Source organism: Corvus kubaryi, unplaced genomic scaffold (genome assembly GCF_017639235.1).
Source record: "Corvus kubaryi isolate FWS band 111438036 unplaced genomic scaffold, C.kubaryi_AGA036_p1.0 65056, whole genome shotgun sequence".
NCBI lineage: Eukaryota > Metazoa > Chordata > Aves > Passeriformes > Corvidae > Corvus > Corvus kubaryi.
In genome coordinates, this window is record NW_024581731.1 from 79829 (window position 1) to 97755 (window position 17927).

General features: G+C 60.6%; 3 protein-coding genes across 5 annotated transcripts in view; 1 reads left to right on the top strand and 2 right to left on the bottom strand.

Annotated features, from left to right (window-relative positions):
- Positions 1 to 796, bottom strand: part of LOC121672947 (epsin-2-like) — a 54539-nt gene extending 53743 nt beyond the window's left edge. The window contains exon 1 of the mRNA XM_042045892.1: positions 722 to 796. The gene's annotated coding sequence lies outside the window, so the exon portion shown is untranslated. The remainder of the gene's footprint in view (positions 1 to 721) is intronic.
- A 4531-nt stretch (positions 797 to 5327) lies between these two features.
- LOC121672952 (GRB2-related adapter protein-like) lies at positions 5328 to 10899 on the top strand. Of its 3 annotated transcripts, none has more exons than XM_042045904.1 (5): positions 5328 to 5718; positions 6754 to 6851; positions 7939 to 8061; positions 9180 to 9348; positions 10007 to 10899. In XM_042045904.1, the coding sequence occupies exons 1-5, from the start codon at positions 5641 to 5643 to the stop codon at positions 10334 to 10336; spliced, it is 798 nt and encodes a 265-aa protein (XP_041901838.1). In that variant the 5' UTR covers positions 5328 to 5640; the 3' UTR covers positions 10337 to 10899. The 3 variants fall into 3 exon arrangements, with proteins under 3 accessions (XP_041901838.1, XP_041901836.1, XP_041901837.1); XM_042045902.1 differs by having other exon boundaries at positions 5555 to 5718; positions 10010 to 10899; XM_042045903.1 differs by having other exon boundaries at positions 5555 to 5718; positions 10151 to 10899.
- An 82-nt stretch (positions 10900 to 10981) lies between these two features.
- Positions 10982 to 17927, bottom strand: part of SLC5A10 (solute carrier family 5 member 10) — a 38530-nt gene continuing 31584 nt past the window's right edge. The window contains exons 10-15 of the mRNA XM_042045905.1: positions 15235 to 15342; positions 14842 to 14992; positions 12413 to 12581; positions 11789 to 12004; positions 11571 to 11660; positions 10982 to 11326 (exon numbers count right to left, since the gene is read on the bottom strand). Coding sequence (XP_041901839.1) covers positions 11231 to 11326; positions 11571 to 11660; positions 11789 to 12004; positions 12413 to 12581; positions 14842 to 14992; positions 15235 to 15342 — 830 coding nt within the window. The 3' untranslated portion in view covers positions 10982 to 11230. The remainder of the gene's footprint in view (positions 11327 to 11570; positions 11661 to 11788; positions 12005 to 12412; positions 12582 to 14841; positions 14993 to 15234; positions 15343 to 17927) is intronic.

A 17927-nucleotide genomic window follows, 5' to 3' on the forward strand; every position in this document is an offset into this window, starting at 1 on the left:
TGCCCATGGGTGGTTACTCCACCAGCCCATGCCGAGGGCGAGCAGCCTTCCCCCATGGCAAACACTGATGGCAAACAGCCTCCACACCCAAATCCCACGCCTCCTGCCTGGTTTCTTTGGAATTTCCAGTTAAAGGGACCCTTCGGATTTGTCTCCCGTGCAAATCAAAGCAGTTCCGTGACCCTCTGCACCTCCATGCTGCGCTGACAGAACGCATCACAGGGGGTTTTTCCAGCTTCAACTGCCTGGGAGTAGTTTCTGAGGACCCACAAGAGCTGGCAGAGCATTCCCCACTCCCATCCATGCTGCAGCACCAGCCTATCTAGGGAATTTTAGTATGGGGACCTCACTTTCTCCATAACCCAGGCAGGCAGCCCAGCACCAAGGATGAAGATTGGAGGCCAGACACAGTTGCTCACCCCAGGAGTCGCCATCAGACATTTCCAGAGCAGGATTCAGTAGAAAACATTCCTCCCACAGCTTAAAGCAGAACCTGACCTGCATGAGGGCACCCAGCAGGTCCCAGAGTTCCCCTCAAGCATATCAGTGACCACAGCAAGGTCCCAGGACAGAGCCAAGGACCAGAACACCACAGCCACGGAGCAAACGAGATCTGCTGCCAGCTGAACACTGAGTACCTGCTCCAGGTGGATCTGGACAGCTCCAGCCTCTCCAGGTCACACCAGGAAAGACACAGCCACTGTACAGAGGGACAACTCACCTGCTTTTGGGGCAACCAAGGCTGCTGAGAGGAACTATCCCAGGGAACAGCAGGATCTCAGGAGTAGCTCCAAGACACAGCCACAAGAAAGAACACTCCCTCCTCATCAGACCAAACCCAAGAAGTGGCCTCCATGTCCTTTTATAGGGCCCAGGGAGGCAAATAACTTCCAGCTGTGCTGGCCCTAATGATTAACTCGATAATGGTTCACACCTCTGTTAGTGATCCTGGCCTGAGTCCCTATCCCAGCCATGCCCAGAGCCAGGCACGGACTGTAACCTCATCCAGCAGTTCCAAACTGAGCCCTGGGAACTCCCAGGAAGCCCCCACTGTGTGTTCCTCACCAAAACGGTGTTTGGCCCTTTCCCAGACACCATCCGAGGCTGCATCCCTCTTGAGGAGGCTGTTTTGGATGACCCCTCAACGATCCTTTCCTGTAGGTTTGGGGTTGAATTCCACACCCAAGACTTCATGACTTCCAGTCCTTTTCCAGATCCATTTTTGGGGCCAAATGCTGAAAGCAAGGTCCCACCACCAGCCTCCTGCCCCTGGGCTTCTCCCATGAGAGCACAGTCCCACTTCCCAACCCACCTACACCACAGGCAACTGGGCCCTGCCCTGATTTACCAGCCCCAAAACCCCAATACCAGGCCCAACCACCCATGCTGACCCCAAGGAGATGCAGCTCCACATCTGGAGGCCACCAACACACCTCAAGGAGCCTTTCAAGGCCACACTGGACCCAGTGTGGCCAACTGGCTCTGCTCCTCCTGTAAATGTTTTCCTACAGGTCCTGTGGGATGATGTGAGGCTCAGAGGGGTCTGATCCTCTGTCCGCAGCTACACCAGGGTGTAAATGGTGACACCAGTTCCTCAGTGTGGGCTGAGAAGTTGGGTTACGCACAAGATCCGACACTCAGGAGTCACCGACGTGCCTCTGCTCCAGGGGAAAGTGCTGACGCTGAGATCCTGTTTAGGGGCCCTGACGTGGCGTTTTCTAGCCCAGGATGTCGCTTCCTCTCCGCGCGGGGCCTCAGTGGGGCTCCCGCTTCCTCGAGAGGCATCCGGATCCCCATCGGAAAGGCTGATTCCATCCCCGGGCACGCAGGCAGCTACAGCTGACCCGTGTCCCCGGGTTTATCCACATGCACCATCCCAGGCATGAGCCCGGATCCCGGCTGTGCTGCATTCCCAACCCCCGGCACAGCGCTGTGTTGTGGGGCAGGACCCATCCCTCTCCCCGCTCTGGGAGCAAAGCCCCGGGTCTGCAATGAGCCAGCTCGCCTTGCCCAGCCCTGCACCATCCAGGCCCAGCTCAAAGCCCCTCTGGAGGCAAAGCCAGACTTGAGACACCCCCTCCTTTCCCGTGGGCAGAGCAAGGAGCCACCGAGGCACGGGCCGGGAGCTCGGGAGCCCAGAGTGGCGGCCGTAACAAAGCTCCCCAGGCCGCAGCGGAAGGGGAAGAGACTCCCCTCCCTCCTCTTCCTCCCTCCCGCGTGGGTATTTTGCAGCCAGGTAAACACAGGATGTTGATGAAACGGGGCGGGGCAGATTGGGCAACCCGGGAGTCAGCGGGAGCTCCAGGCAGCTCGCAGCACCTGGAATGGCCGTGCGGCCGGAGAGGCAATGCCGGAGCCGCTGGCCCCTTCCTCCGCCTGTCCCCAGGGTCACAGAACTCCCCTGCGTGGAGGGAGAGGCAGCCCAGGCTGGTGGGGAAACCCAGGGCAGGGTGGGCTCCCACCCTCTGCTCTGCCCTCGGGTGATCCATGGCATCCCTTGGGATCTCCTTGCAGGCTGAGCTGAGCTCAGCGCCTCACTCCAAAGTTCAGGCTTTGACACCCAACCAACAGCAACCATGTGTCACCTCCTGTGTCCCTCTGAACACTGGGGACATGCAGGGCACAGGGATAACGGGACAGGTCCCCTAGGATGCCACCCTGCCAGGCATCGGCTCACGGCTGGCACAGCGGGTTGGGGTGAGGCACCCAGGGACCAGCTGAGCACTGCAGAGCTTGGCTCCCAACCCAGAAAAGGGGCCACAGACTGCTCTGGCATCAGCCCAGCCTCTCCTGGGGCGCGGGTGCTGCTGTCACCCCCACAGTGGCCACACGTGCTCAGGCAGCAGCCAGGGACAGCGAGCCACGAGCTGGCCACCAGTGACCAGAAGGTGGTCGCCCAGGGACCACGGCCGGGGCAGCAGGAGGGATCGGAGCGAGGGAAGGGGGTCGGGGACAGGGTGCGATGTAGGCGGTGGCAGGACAGAGACGACAAAGGGGCGGCCTGCCTCATTAGAGCCTGAGTGGAGGGGCAGGTGGCACTGTCCCCAGTGTCCCCAGTGTCCCCAGTGTCCCTTGGGGCACTGCTGCCATCTGCTGGCAGATCCCATCCTGCTCCGGTCCTGAGTCCGGCCACTGCGCCAAGGCCTGAGGACCCTCTGTGACCCCACTGTCCTGTGCCCCCTCCCAGGCGCTGTGGGATCACGTGTGGCTCCAGACCGGACACCCCAAGGTGCCCCCCAAGCCTCCCTGCTGCCCCAGGAAGCCAAACCCCAAAACGGGTCCCGGTGTCCACCCCTGGCACAGCCGATTGCTGCTCTAATAGCCCACTCCTGGGCTGCAGGTTTCTCCCACGCCAACCCTTTCCCGTGCCCAGACACCCCCCCTGCCCTATTGTTCCCCACCAGGCATAGCCTGGAGTGGCCTTTGCATCATCCAGTTTGGGCTGATGGACCAGGGACAGGATCAGGCCCTTGGCCGCAGCAGGGTGGAGCAGAGGCTCTGCTGGGCTGCTTTCCCCAGGGAATATCCAGCTCCATCCTCCCCAAGGCTGCTGAGGGGTAGAGGAAGCTCATCCCAAGATGATTTCCTGCTGCATTCCCATCCCCTGGGGCTCTCTGGGACGTAGGGATTTGCTGAGTCCCATCCTCCATGTGACAGGCGAGCACGCACAGAGCCTCTTCCCACGGCCTCCTGACCTTCCTGGCCTTCCCAGTATCTCCATGTCCCCTGGGACCAGCACATCCCAGGATGACCATTGGGGATTGTGCCTCACTAGGTGTGGGGACACCCAGGGACACCCTGCACATCCCTCTCTGCTTCCCACAGGCACTGGGGGCCTGGAAATGCCCTCAGTGGGGTGTTACAGGGCATTTTCTTTTCGGATGCAGTCAGGAAGTGGGATTAAGGTTTGGGAGAGGTGAATCACTGAGCCCGTGTCCCCACAGTGGCCCTACAAGCACCATGGCTCATCCCACCCCGGGCAGATGGCAGCAGCATCCTGCTCCTCACTGGAAAATGCCCAAATCCATGGGCAGGGACTGCGCTGCAGCTGTCCCTGGTTTAATTCCTCGCAGCAAAGCAAGGCAGTGTCTGGCGGATTTTCCGTGCGCTCCATGCCCCAGCCCACACACAGGAAGGCTGAACAGCTCTGGAGACCTTCCCGCTGGGAATGATACCCGGCATGCGAGCCCTGCAGACTCCGTGCCTGACGCCCACGGGAGCAGCAGGAAGTTTTAGCGCTCAGTTTTAGTCTAAAAGGGATTTTTTATTCCCTAGCCCTGCAGAAGAAAACTGGAAAAAATCAACCCCCCCAAGGGGCCACAGCCCAAAAAGCCAGTATCAGTTGTGCTGAAAGCTCGCTGCTCAGAGCTGAGACACGGAGTGTTCACTCTGAATTCTGAAGAAACCAGGTGTGTGCATCCACCCACCTCCCTCCGCCTCCGCCATTCCCACCCGCCACGATTTTCTTGCTTCTGGAACAACCATTCCCCACCAAGCCCCCTTTTGGCAGCTCAGCCCTTCCAAGGCACCAGAGATTCCCCCATCAGCACTGCCTGTGCTCTCCAGACACCCTTCCCAACATCCTCAACCCATGCCCAGCCCATCACCATCCTGTTCCCATCCAAATCCCGGCCGCTGCCTGTTGGAGTGAAAGCTCCTCTAGATTCAGGCCCAGAGGGAAGCCAAAGCACAGGGGCTGAATGTAAACCTTTGGACAAGCTGACATACATGAAGCCACACCAAAGTGGAATAGAAATATAGATTTTTTAACTTTTAGTAGAAATATAAGCTAAGTGCCTTAAACATTAAAAAGCTGTAGCAGAGACCTTAAACACAGTTCTTACTGCAGCAGTGTTACCTTCTCACAGAATTCTTTACTTTAGACAAAACATAGACAGAATTATACTGTTCCCATTTTTTAGATAGAGTGTTCACATAAACAATAAGAGCTGATAGAAACTGTACACACAAATCTGTGTAATACCTGTGTAACACTTGTGTAAGGCTTACGAATGTTAGAATTAGACCAGGATAGGTTAAGGAAAGAAAAACTAGAACTGTGTGTTAATCTTATTGGTCAATTAACAAATATAATCCACACTTCTGTAGGAAAGAATATAGAGTATAGAGCATATAGGGTATAGAGCATATAGAGCATACAGAGCATATAGAAGAAGAAGAAGCTGGTTTTGCCTGCTGTTTGCTGTTGCTGCTTGCCTTTATCATGAACCCCCTTCAAACTTTGCCTTCAAGAAAGCTATGAGACTATGAAATAAAGAACTCAGCAGAACAGCAGCCTCCTCTGCTCTCTTGCCCTGGTCTGAGAAGGAAGGGTACCCCATCAAAAGCTCAACAGCAGCCCACCACTCACCGCGGAGAAAATGCCAAATCCTGCTGCCATCCTTTGGCACACAGGTCCCCTGGCACCCGGGTGGGCTGGCACGGCTTCCCTCGCCTCCCCCGCACATCTGGGCAGCTGTGGCCGCGGCAGGGCCCGCGTGGTGCCCCGGCAGCGCTGACATCAGCGCGGTTTCCTGCCCGCCGGCGCCGCCGCACCGTGTGCTCAGCCCCGACCCCACAGCCCTGCGGGGTGCGAGCCCCAGACAGCCCCAGGACCCCTCCAGCCTCCCCGTCACAGCCATGGAGTCGGTGGCCCTGTACAGCTTCCAGGCGACGGAGAAGGACGAGCTGCCCTTCCAGAAAGGGGACACCCTGAAGGTACCGCGGGCAGGGGTCACCAGCCGGGGGGGTTGGATGCTGCTGTTTTGGGGGACAGAGTGGGCACATGGTGACACCAGCGCTTTCTTTGTCCCTGACTTCATTGCTTCTGGGGCTTTCTGTGGGATGTAAGGAGCCAGCCTCGAGGATTTTGGAGTGTGGAGCAGCATTCCCTGCTTGTCTGTGCCACCAGGCATATCTCCAGAGGGAGACACCCCAGCTGGGACAGGGCCTGTGGCCTCCCTGGCTATCAGTGCCACCAGCTGTGCTCTGCGGCAGCCCCCCAGGGCTGGGACACGTTTTCCCTGTCCTGGGGGCACTGGAGGTCACAGGGATCCGGCAGCGGGGAGCATGTACCCAAACATCCACCCAGGCACTGGCAGTGGGGTGGGCTCTTAGATGCCGCCTGGGAATCCCAAAAAGCTTCAGGAGGGCTCAGAACATCCCTGGGGGGCAGCAGCCCCGCGATGGGAGTGAGGGCACCCACTCCCTGCCCAGCTGCTCATCCCTCTCCGGCTCCTCCCGGACCCCTGGCACTCTGTAGCCCCCCGGGGAGGGCGAGGGCACAGCGCGGCTGTAACCCAGAGCCCCAAACCTGCCGTGCCGTCCCTGCCTCCCGGCGTGTTTTCCCCGTGCCTTGACCCGGGGTTTCGGATCCTGTTTTCACAGCTGTGCGGGCCCCGGGCCCCTGCGTGGGAGGCTGGAAAATGTTGTCACACGGAAGCGGTGTCAGCACCCACTGCCACCGTCCCGGGGGACGCGGGGGCCTGGCTGATGTCCCGGCTGCTCCAGGGACAGATTTCATCCTCTTCCCTGGGCGGGGGTTTGGGACAACACCAGACACCTTCCAGCTCTGTACAGATGACCCCAAACCCCCCAGACTGTGCCAGCGCTGTCAGAGCCCTTTTTCCCCAGGGGAAAGTGTGGGTGTTGGTGGATGTTGTGGGCTCTGGGGCAGCAGTGGGATCCCACTCAGCCCCCCTCCCAGGGGAAAGGCAGCCAGGCTGACACCTCCCTGCTCCTCCCCCGCCTCAGATCCTCAACATGGAAGATGACCAGAACTGGTACAAGGCTGAGCTGTTCGGCTGCGAGGGCTTTGTCCCCAAGAACTACATCAAGGTCAAGCCACACCCGTAAGTACCATCCCAGCAGCAATCCCAACGGTGCATCCCAATTCCCAAAGGTCTGCCACGAGCCAGGGTAGTCCCACACGTGGGGAAACTGAGTCATAGAGATGGGGTCTGCCTGCCGGGTCAGTCTGCCAACGCCACCACAGCCCGAGGGGACAGGAGGCAGCAGAACACCCACATACCCCCAAAAATCCAACCCTCACACCGCACTGCCACTAAATAAATGATAATTGAGGAATAACAAAGCGTTATGGGATTACAGCTGCATTAAACACAATCCTATTACTGTGTTATTAAAACCCAGCTTAATCCATCCCTGACTGAACCTGTGTTTTATGTATCATTAGCCCCTGGTAAATCACATTTAAATGCCAGAGCCAACGCGTGGGCTCGGGGCAGCCCGGGGCACATCCCACTGCTTCTCCAGCTTGGGATAACAACCCGACATGAGCGAGACACGGCCTCTTCCATGCAGCACCTGGAGGGCTGGCACTGGGAGATGCTCCGTGCTAAACTCCCTGGCTGATCATTCACCGGGTAATTTTAACAGCAGCAGAGAATCTTCATGGCCCAGGGACCTGAAACACCCGGGCACAGCCTTGGCAGGGATAGGACACGGGGACTCTGCTCCTGCAGCTCGTTTCGGCAGCTGCCGGCAGTGCAGGCAGGAGGGGTTTATCCTGGCACCGAGGGGTTTGTGCTCTCCACCTGGAAGGGCTGTTCCCGCGAGGGGCCGAGGGACGCGGAGGTGGGGACAGGCAGCAAAGCGGGGGCCGAGGCACGCGGTGTGACGGGCCAGGTGACAGGATGCGGTCGCGGCTGTCGGTGACGCTGCGCTCGCCCTGCGCGGAGGGGACAGCGCACCCACAGCGCCCTGCGGTGCCCCCCCGAAAATGCCGGGATGAGCCGGGAGGGGGAGGGAAGGGAGAAACTGCCGGGGGAGGGTCCCAGTCCTGTGAGGAGCCCGATGGAGACCCCGCTCCCGCCGGCACCGGGAATCTCGGTGCCCCCATCCCGCAGGGTGGGGATGCGGCGCTGGGTGGGGTGTGCCCAGGGGTGCCCGCGGGGATCAGCCCGGTGCCCCTCGCAGGTGGTACGCGGGCAGGATCTCCCGGCAGCTGGCAGAGGAGCGGCTGCTCAAGCGCAATCACCTGGGAGCCTTTCTGGTCCGCGACAGCGAGAGCACCCCGGGCGAGTTCTCCCTCTCCGTCAGGTGAGCGGCTTTGGGACAAGTGGCAGGAGGGGCAGGGGTCCCTGCAGCCCCCGCTTTGGGGAGCGAGGCATCGGGCAATCCTCGCGTGTGCTGGGGGAGGGGTGAGCACCCTGCCCTGTCGCGAAGGGGCCGCGGAGCCGTGTCCACAACAAACCCAGGCACAGCCTCGCGTAGCACCTTCCCCTCCTTCTCAGCTCCGCCTCCATCCCCGCTGCTTCCCGCTCCCTGCACCGCTGCCTCGCTTGGGGTCCCTGGCAGGGACAGCCCTAAACACAACCCTGGGGGTGATGACGGGGCTGGGGCCGAGCTGCACGCACAGCCCGGGGACACGGCCCGGGGGAACAAGGTGCCTGGAGCATCCCCATGACTCCGGGATCCGCGGCCAGGGCTGTACAACGGGCAGAGCCTGTCCCAGGGCATCTCACCCCTCCTCTGCCCCGGCCTGGGGAGCAAGGGGCGGCCCCAGGCCAGCCAGGCACTTTCTCACCCTTTTAATCCCTAATTAAACGTTTCGGGGAGGTTCTTGCCCATTATGAAAGGGAGCCGTGCATCACCAGCAGCGCAGCCGAGTCCTGCCCCTGCCCGGGGGCCTGGCAGCGCCAGGGCCCTGCAGTGTGGGCACCCCAACCTGCCGCCCTAAGCACACCCTACGGGGTGGCAGCAAGGGAAATCCTGCCCGCCCCGTCCTCCTGCAGCGCGGGGGTCCCCAGGAGCACAGGGAAGCTGGGAGTACAATCCCAGCCTTTGCAGACTCCTCCTGGCATGTGCTGAGACCTGCAGCTCTCACCACGCCTTCCTCAGATGTGGCCCTGGACAAAGCCACCTGCCCTCCACGTGGATGGCACGCTGCCATCCCTGAGCCCACAGGCATCCCGCTGTGCCAGGGCCGGGTACGGAGCTTTGGCTGCCTGTGGGATGAGTTGTAGCAGGTCTCAGCTGCGGGTCCTCATTGCAGGGCCAGGACTGACCCCAGTGCCACCGTCACCCCCACCATGGCAGGAAGGGTGCAATGACAGCCACGGGCTCATCCCGACCTTGCCAGCACCCCCAGCTTTACCCACCTCAGGGGGTGCTGCCAGCATCCCAAGGCCGGGGTGACATCCATCCTCGTTCCGCAGCTACGGGAAGCACGTCCAGCACTTCAAGGTGCTCCGGGAGAGGAATGGCAAATATTTCCTCTGGGAGGAAAAGTTCAACTCCCTCAATGAGCTGGTGGATTTCTACAGGATGACCACGGTCTCCAAAGAGCAGCAGATTTTCCTGCGGGACGAGGACCGGACGGAGGAGGTACTGCCATGAATAGGGCCATGGGGTGATGGCAGGGCTGGTCCCAAACCCCTGTGAGAGCCCTCTCAAGGCTCAGTGTCCCTGCAGAGGGGGACAGGGACATCCCTGGTTGGCACTTGGTCCTTGGCTCAAGGGAGTGAGGAGCAGGAGAGGGTGCAGCAGCCCAAGACAGGCAGTGCTGCAGGGAGGAAGAGCTCCTGGAGCAGCTCAGCGGGGCAGGGCAGGGCACACATCACCGTCCCTCGGGCCAGGGGTGATGCCCAGGGGCAGGTGGCAGAACCCAACCAGATCAGGACAGGGCACAGCCAAACTCCAGCAAAGCCAGGCCCTGGGGCAGTGGTTGTGGAGGCGGCAAAACCGGACCTTGGGAGCTGGGCGGGGGGAGGCTCCAGCACCTGGAAGGACCTGGGAAGGTGAGGGGTGCCAGCTGCCTCCAAGGGTCCCCTGGGCACCCATCTTGGGTCTCCCAGCAGCAAGAACAGGGAGTCTTGTGCCTTGGAGTGCTCCCCTGCATCCACGGTGCTCCCCTGATCCTGGGGTGCTCCCCTGCATCCCTGCCTGTGCCCTGCACCCCAGGCTCTTTCTTGCACCTGGGGTTGTCCCCAGCACTCCGTTCTTCTCATGGAAGGATTTCCCTGGCTTCTGTCTCTCTTCAAAGCAGGCACCCCAAGGCTGGTCCTCGTCCCACAGTGGCACAGTGTCCCCATCACCCTGGGGACCCAGGCAGTGCTACCCAGTGCTGGGGGTTGGCAGACGGGGACCCCTCTCCTCCCACCAACCCCTGCCCTCGGCTTCCCTCCAGAGGCAGAGACCCCGATTCGTGCAAGCCCAGTTCGACTTCTCAGCCCAGGAGGGCTCTCAGCTGCCCTTCCTCCGCGGGGACATCATCGAGGTCCTGGACTGCCCCGACCCCAACTGGTGGCAGGGGAAGATCTCCGGCCGCGTCGGGCTCTTCCCCCGCAGCTACGTCCACCCCATCCACAAGTGACCTTCACCCCGCTGCAGGTGACCGGGCAGGACCCGGCCCTGCTGTCCCCACTCACCAGAGCTGCCTCTGCCCGCACACAGACTGAGTGTCCCTTTGTCCCCACGATGGTGCCTGTCCCAGCGCCACCCCACCGGGTCCTTGTGCCACGGGGCACCCTGAAACATCAGCTGTGGCTGCCCCATTTGCCTGACCCCGAGAGCCCGGGGATGGGGCTGGCAGCGGCTGGCAGCAGGGAGCGTGGAGTGTTCAACCATGGCTATACAAACTTTCCCAGAGCCACAATCCGGTGGGATGACAGCAACAGAGGGAGTGAGCCCAAAACCCCAAACCTTGGCTCCTCTCCAGATCCCATAAGCAAAGCCCTGACTCCAGGGAGGGCTGCAGGCAGCCAGGACACAGCCGGGATCCGTAACTCCAAGAAGGAATTCCAGGACTCAGAGTACCAGGGAAGGCTGATCCAGGGGGATTCCATCCTGTGGGTGCTGTTTATAGCTGCAAATTGTGGCGCTTTTTTATATTATTTTTTATTTAGGGCCAGTAAAATGTGTTTGGGTGTCGCCCTCGAGTGCAGCTGCTCCTTTTCCAGCCCTGCCAAGGTGGTCCTGTCCCTCCATTCACACAGCTGCTCCTTCGCTGTGGTTTTGCTTCCCTGCAGCCCCCATTTCCCCACCCCAATGCCTGTCCCAAACCCCTCCCAGGGATTTTTTGCCCCCGCAAATGCCCCCCACACCTCACAACCCCTGGGATGCACTCAGGGTCTGCAGTGCTGAGAACACCCAACTTGCTGCACCTGTGGATTTAAACACCACGTCCCAAACAAGTAAAAACTGCCACCCAAATTCGCATTTTTCCCCTCTCCAAGGGCCTCTCCCCACCCCAGGGGCTGTCAGGGCTCTAGGCAAAATAGGCATAACAGAAAATATTGACACACATCAGGACAATGGCGTTGATGCCACAGACACGGGCCCAGAATGGGGGTTCCATGGTGTCCTTGAGAGCCATGGCTGGGGGTCCCATGGCCTTGGGTGGCTGCTGGGTGTCCAGGCTGGCTGAACAGGAACCTGGCACAGAAATACGGTGAGTGTAGGGGACAGATGATGACCCCAGGGACAGCCACCTCCTGGCAGGTGGCACAGTCCTGGGGAAACTGAGGCACAGGGTGTCAATGCCACCCTGCTGCCCATTACAGGCAGGGATTGAGAGGCTGCCCCCCCTGCCTGACACCCCTGAGGACACACTCACCATCGGGGGGTCCCCGGGTTGTGCCACACACGGAGGGCTGGGGGGGCTCCCGTGAGAGGGTCCACCAGGTGAGATCCTTCAGCTGGAAACCAGAGGTTTGCTGGGAAAACCCTCCCAGGGCTGAGCCCACCACGGGGACCCCCCAGCAGAGCTCGGGGTGCACAGGGTGACACCAACACCTCTGGCTGAGGTCAGGGATGCCCCACTCACCTGTGCTGGGGGCACTGGGGAGGTCAGCAGGCTGCCCCCCACCACGATGGCAGCTGTGACAGCGGCCAGCAGCACGGCAAAGTGCAGGTAGTGGATGTCAGCGAGCAGCCACGGCCGCTGGTCAGGGACCCCACAGAGGGGTGTGGGGTGGGCCAGCTCCAGCCCCATCCTGGCCAGTCCCAGTGCTAGCCCTGCCATCAGGCCCCAAAAAGCTCCCTGCAAAGCCAAGGCTCACAGTGGGTGGCTGGACAGGGATGGTCACCCCACAGCGGGGACAAACCCCGCAGGAGCTGCCCCCTCCAGCCAGCCCTGAGCGGGGGTGAAGTGGTCCCTGTGTTTTGGGGCATGGCCAAGCCCTGGTCCCCCCTCCAAGGGGATGTCCCCTGCCAGCTCCGTGCCACCCTTGGTGGCCATGCAAGGCAGCAGCTGCATCCCCCTTTAGGCTTCCCCCAGCTCCCTGGGGAGCACCAGCCAGGCTCAGTTCTGTCCCCAGCCCCTCCAGCATCACCTCCTCCTTCCTCCCGCAGCCTGCTGATCCCCACTGTGTCCTGGGAGCAGGGCAGACAAGGAGGTGTTGGTACCACCCCTGATCAAGCTGTCCCCAGGGCCACCCCAGCCGTGTACCTGCTCATTAGCTCGGGGCCAGAAGACGGCCAGGATGAAGACAGCGGTGACAGGGGGAGCCAGGTAGCTGGTGACAGCCTGGATGTACACGTAGAGCTGGCCACCGCTGGAGCTCTGCAGGATGGGGATCCACACCACGCTGAGGGCCACCAGCACCACCGTGACCACCCTGCGAGCGGCAGCGAGGTGCTGCAGGTGACACTGCTGTCACTGCCCTGCACCTGCAGCATCTCTGTGCTGGGTCAGGTCCCAGTGCTGGTCCCAGTGCTGCCTGGGGATGCAGGTGCGTCACTCACTGCTGGTGACATCCCCAGGACCATGGAGGATGCTGATTGTGCCACTACCTGCTCCATCTCAGGTGGGCAAGCACTTCCCAGGCCCCTGCCCAGCCCTGGTGGCTGCTAAATTGGACCCCCCAAAGGAAAACACCAGGTGATGGACACTTCCACTGTGAAAAGCCACCAGATGCAGAGCCTGGGTGCTCTGGCCAGATTTGGGTGATGCTCTCAGCACCGCCACGTCCAGCCAAGGCACCCAGCTGGGGGCTGGGGACATGGGCTGAGCTGCCCCACGCTCAGCTCCCCGGCCAGGCTGTGACAGAGGGGTGTGTTAGTCCCCAGCATCACCCTGACCCCATCCCTGCCCAAATCCCAGCCACACCCCACAGCATCACCCTCCTCTGAAGCACAAGGCATTGGCCAGACCCCAGATTTTGGGCCCAGCCTAGGCAGGACCCATCCCAGAGCTGCTGTATTTATAGCTCAGCCCAGCTTATCTACAGCTCCACAAAATTCCTACATCTCCATCTGCTCATCTCGAAAAGCAGAAGTAAGAAAAAAATAAAAGAAAAATAAAGCCATGAAAGCAGCTCTAGCTTGGAACTCCTACTGCTGCCTGGTGCTGCAGGAAGGGGAACCAGCCCGAGCGTAAAATGCGCGCCCTGATCCATGGGGAAGGAGAAACCCCTCTGGAATATCTGTGAGCCACAGAGGACAGAATCAAAGAATGATGGAATGGTTTGGACGGGAAGGGACCTTAAAGCTCATCTTGTTCCACCCTCTGCTGTGGGCAGGGACACCTTCCACTAGACCAGGCTGCTCAAAGCCCTGTGCAATCTGGTCTTGAGGCTAAAAGATCATGGAAAAGCAGGAATGTCTGAGTGAGGCAGGAGCTGGGTGTGCCGGGTGGCCGAGTCCTGCTGAGCCGGGCAGGGAATGGAGAGCAGCACCCGGCACAGCCCGGGCTGGGGGAATTTGGGAAGGATCAACTGTTTGCATCGCCACACCACAACCTTGGCATGGAGCAGCATCCAACACCAGCAGGAGTTTCCAGCCAGGCACCACGGCCGCAGCAGGAGCTCAACCCCCAGGTCCGGGAACTGGGAGCTCTTTCCCACCCCACAATCAAAGCCCTTTCCTCAGGGCTGGAACGAGATGAACTTTAAGGACCCTTCCAGCCCAAACCATGATCCCAGGATGTGGCATCCCACCCTGGAAGGTCCGGGGGCAGTTGGGACCCCCTGAGAGCTACTCAGGACCCAACCCATCTTTCTCCACGCTGGCAGGAAAACCTCAAACAGGCAGCCTAAACAGCTTTTCTCCCCTCTCCCAAGCACATTTCCTTGTCTCTATCCCTGCGATCCGCAGCGTCCTGCTCGCACCGATCACCCGACACTAAGTTTCCCGGGAGCCACCGCAGCAGCGACTCCCGCCCCAGGCGGGCAAAGCCCTTCGCAAACATTCAATTATCCATCCTCGGGAAAGCTGTCCTGCCTTGTCACACCCTTGTCACCGGCAGCGAAGCCAGTGCTAGGGAGGGGCTAAGCAGGCTCTGAGACAAACGCCCCGCTTCCCAAGGGGGAGCATGCGGGACCCCAATTCCCCGGGATCGCTGCCCATCCCCTTCCCACCCTCCGGAGATGGAGGATGCCAAGAAACAGCTGCTGCTGCAGCTGCTGGTCCAGCCAAGCCTCCGCACAGCCCCGGCACAGCCCAGCCGAAGCCCTGACCCAGATTCGCTCCTTGTTATTGTCTGCCCCGGCCGAGGACGCTGCCGGCGCCGTGGCACCGTGCCGGGGCGTTGCCCAGCGCTGACTGCGCCGCCCCGAGCCCGGGGGCTCCCCGCCGGCACCGCCACCCCGGGAGGGGCCGGGGATGTGCGGGCAGCGCTGCCCTGTGCCACCCGCCGGAGCTCCCCCGTGTGTGACCTCGGCCGGGAGCAGCCGCGGCTTCCCGGGGGACCGGGCAGGAGGCGACGGGGAGAGGCTGCACCGAGCGGCCCGTCTGCATTTCCAGCGCTTTCATCCATAAAATAATCCAAGGGCTTGTTTTCCTTGCATAAGCCAGGCTGAGTGGAGGCACTCTGCAGGCTGGACCGGCCCCACCAGTCTCCCCGAAACCCCCGGTGTCCCCGAAACCCCCGGTCAGTACCGGCCCACGAGGAGCAGCTCCCGGTCACCGGCCCGCGGCCGCAGCTTCCTCCAGATGTCCATGGTGAAGAGGGTGCTGCTGCTGTTGAAGATGGAGGTTAGGGATGACATGAGCGCTGCCATCATCACCGCGATCATCAGACCCCGCAGCCCTGCGGGAGAGAGGGAGAGTCAGGGAGCGGCTGAACCGGGAGGGATGGGATAGGATAGGATAACCCCGGGATGGTGCTTATCCCTCTGCAGCCACACGCTGGGATCTCCCCTGGGGCAAAGATGGGATTTAGGAACATTCAGCTGCACCCCGGGATGCCGGGACCTCATCCAAGCCCTGGCAACAGCCCCGGGGTGCAGCAAAGCCCGCTGGAGATGGAGTCACCCCCTCGCACCCACCTACCGCTGGGCATCAGCTCGACCACCAGCTTGGGGTAGGCGATGTTGGAGCAGCCCACGGCGGCCCCGCACACACGGGCGCACTCCTCAGGGTCCACGCAGGCCACGGTGTCTGGGGGACAGAGGCAGGTGACACATTGAGACCCCTGACAGGGTGGGGGCAAACCCTGCGCCCCTTCACCCCCCTCATGCCCCCTCCCACTGGGCAGATAGTGACCCTTTGCTGTGGCCACGATGCCCAGACCTTGGCAGGACACCAGGAGGAGAAGCAGGGAGCACATCGCACGTGGAAATCCACCTCTGCCTCCCCCACCTCATTCCCACCATCAGCTCCAACACAGCAGGATCCATCCCGCCCCTCACCTCCCGCTGCCCACACCCAGCCCGGTGCAGGTTGGATCTATTCCCACATTAAATCCAGTGACAGCTGCCCCGGGGAGATCTCAAGAGCCCCACCAGGACCTGGGGCCACGGCCGAAGGCAGCAGAGCCCCGGGTCAGGCACTGCCCATCCCCACCCACGGGGCCAGCCGGGTTCGTGCACCGTTGTGGCAATTTCCTGGGCATGGGCAGCACCAGCAGCTCCCGGGATTTGCATGGCAGCGCGCCAGGACCATCAACACCCAATTATTTCTATGTCTCAACGAGCGCTGAACTCTTTTTTTTTTAATTGTTATGCTCATAAAATATTGAAATGGATGGAAATTAATGTCAGGCATAAATATGGATGGGCTGCCCGGCTCTCCAGGCTGAATCCGCCCAGCCAGGAGCACGGGGACAGGCACGGGTGATCCCTGCACAGCACTGGGAGCATTGTCCTGGTTCTCCTGGGTGGTGACCTCCACCAAAGCAGGGTGCAGCCCTCAGCCTCCCAGTTTGTCTCAAACACCAGTGGTGACACTTTGGGACTTTCCATAAAGGAGCGTGGGGCGCGATGGGAGCACGACTTGGTTGTGGGCAGACCACAGGCCGTGCTCAGCACATCCCAAGGATGCCAAAAAGCCCAACGTGGGCCGCCTTTCCCCAAGGTCAGAGTCAGCGCTGGGGCTCCAGTGACTCTGTCCTGCAGCAGCTGTGAGCAAAGCTGCCATCAGCGCTCTGTGCCTCAGTTTCCCCTCTCTAAAACACCACGTTGTGCACGGCTCCATGCAAATCCTTGGTGGCTGGAGGGTGGAAAACGTTCCAAAGGGCAAGGCAGTGTCTGGATGTTGTACTCCAGCTGAAATGCCTACCCCAGGCCTCAACTCTACCAATGAACACTTGGTGGGACCTCAGAGTGAGTGGGAAGCAGGAGCCCCCAAGCCAGGAGCAGTGTCTTACCCCACTGCCTCACTTTTAGGCCCTCTGCTAAAAATGGAAAATTAATTAGGACCTTGTAATTAATGCTTCCATCTGCAGGAAAAGGGGCCGTGTCTGCAGCAGGTGCTGCCTGTCCAGCTGGATCCACCCGGAGACGCCTGGAATGGTGAGGACCAACCTGCTCGGCCACAGAAACCTGTGCCTGCACACAGGGGCTGCACCCAATTTGGGGACTAAATTCAGCTGGGGGAAGAAGCCCCCGGGGTCTGGAGATGGGGGACCCAGGTGTCGTCACCCAGTGTGAGGATCAGGTGATGCTCCAGGTGTGGGGCTCTGCCACCCCAATCCGCCCCCACCAGCAGGCTCTGGGAGCCAGCGCACGCCACACGATGGCCGGGATGCAGCATTCACCTCACATGCAATAAATCATTAGCGCTCACACCCCGTGGAAGAGTCCATGAATCTCCTGGCACAATAAAAACAGCTGGAGCGAGTGGCTGAGGTGGTGACAACCACAACATGCTCCTGCCATGCCACACACCCACACTCCAGCACCGATCTGGGCCATCTCCCATCATACCCAAAGAGGCCCTGGGTGCTGGCTCAGTGCTCACCTCTGTCCCATTTGCTGTCCCCATCACTCCCAGCAGCGCTGGGATTTCACCTAAAACGCCCAGGTTTGGTTCCAGCTCCCTCGGTCTCTGCTGCACCAATCAATCACCAGGTCACGGTGTGGGGATGTCATCCCACCACTGGGAAATCCCTGCAGGGTCAGCACAGCCTTTCCATGAAGTCACCAGCTCCACCTGAAACACCTCCAGAGCTGGTATTCTTTGGGAGCATCAATCTTCCCCGTGTTGATGTGACACTTGGGGACATGGTTTAGTGTTGGACCTGGCAGTGCTGGGTTGGACTCAGTGATCTTTTCCAACTTTAATGATTCCGTGATCCCAACACACAGCTGTCACATTCCTGTGTCCCCCAGCCCCACTGCCACCTCCTGCACAGGCCAGGCCAGGGCTGGGCACAACCCCACGCATGATTTGTCACTGTGGGACAAGCAGGGCCACTGTGGCTGCAGAGAGGAGCGCTTTGATGGCCGAGCACCCGGACAGACAGGCGGCTTCGCCTCGGGAGCCTGACTCAGGCAGGGCCCTCATTTATCCGGCTGTGAATCCAGATGAGCCACACCAACGCCAGGGACAGAGACACAGCCCATGGCACTTTCCTTTTTGCATTGGTACAAGAATCTGACCCCAATTCCTGAAATTCATCTTCAGCTGAGCTCCCTAGAGAAAAGCTCAAGAGAGCGTCCACATTTCTGGCTTGTGAGGACCAACTGGTGAATCCAGGGTGGGGTTTTCTGTCCATCTCGCAGTTGTTAATGAAATCTGTCATA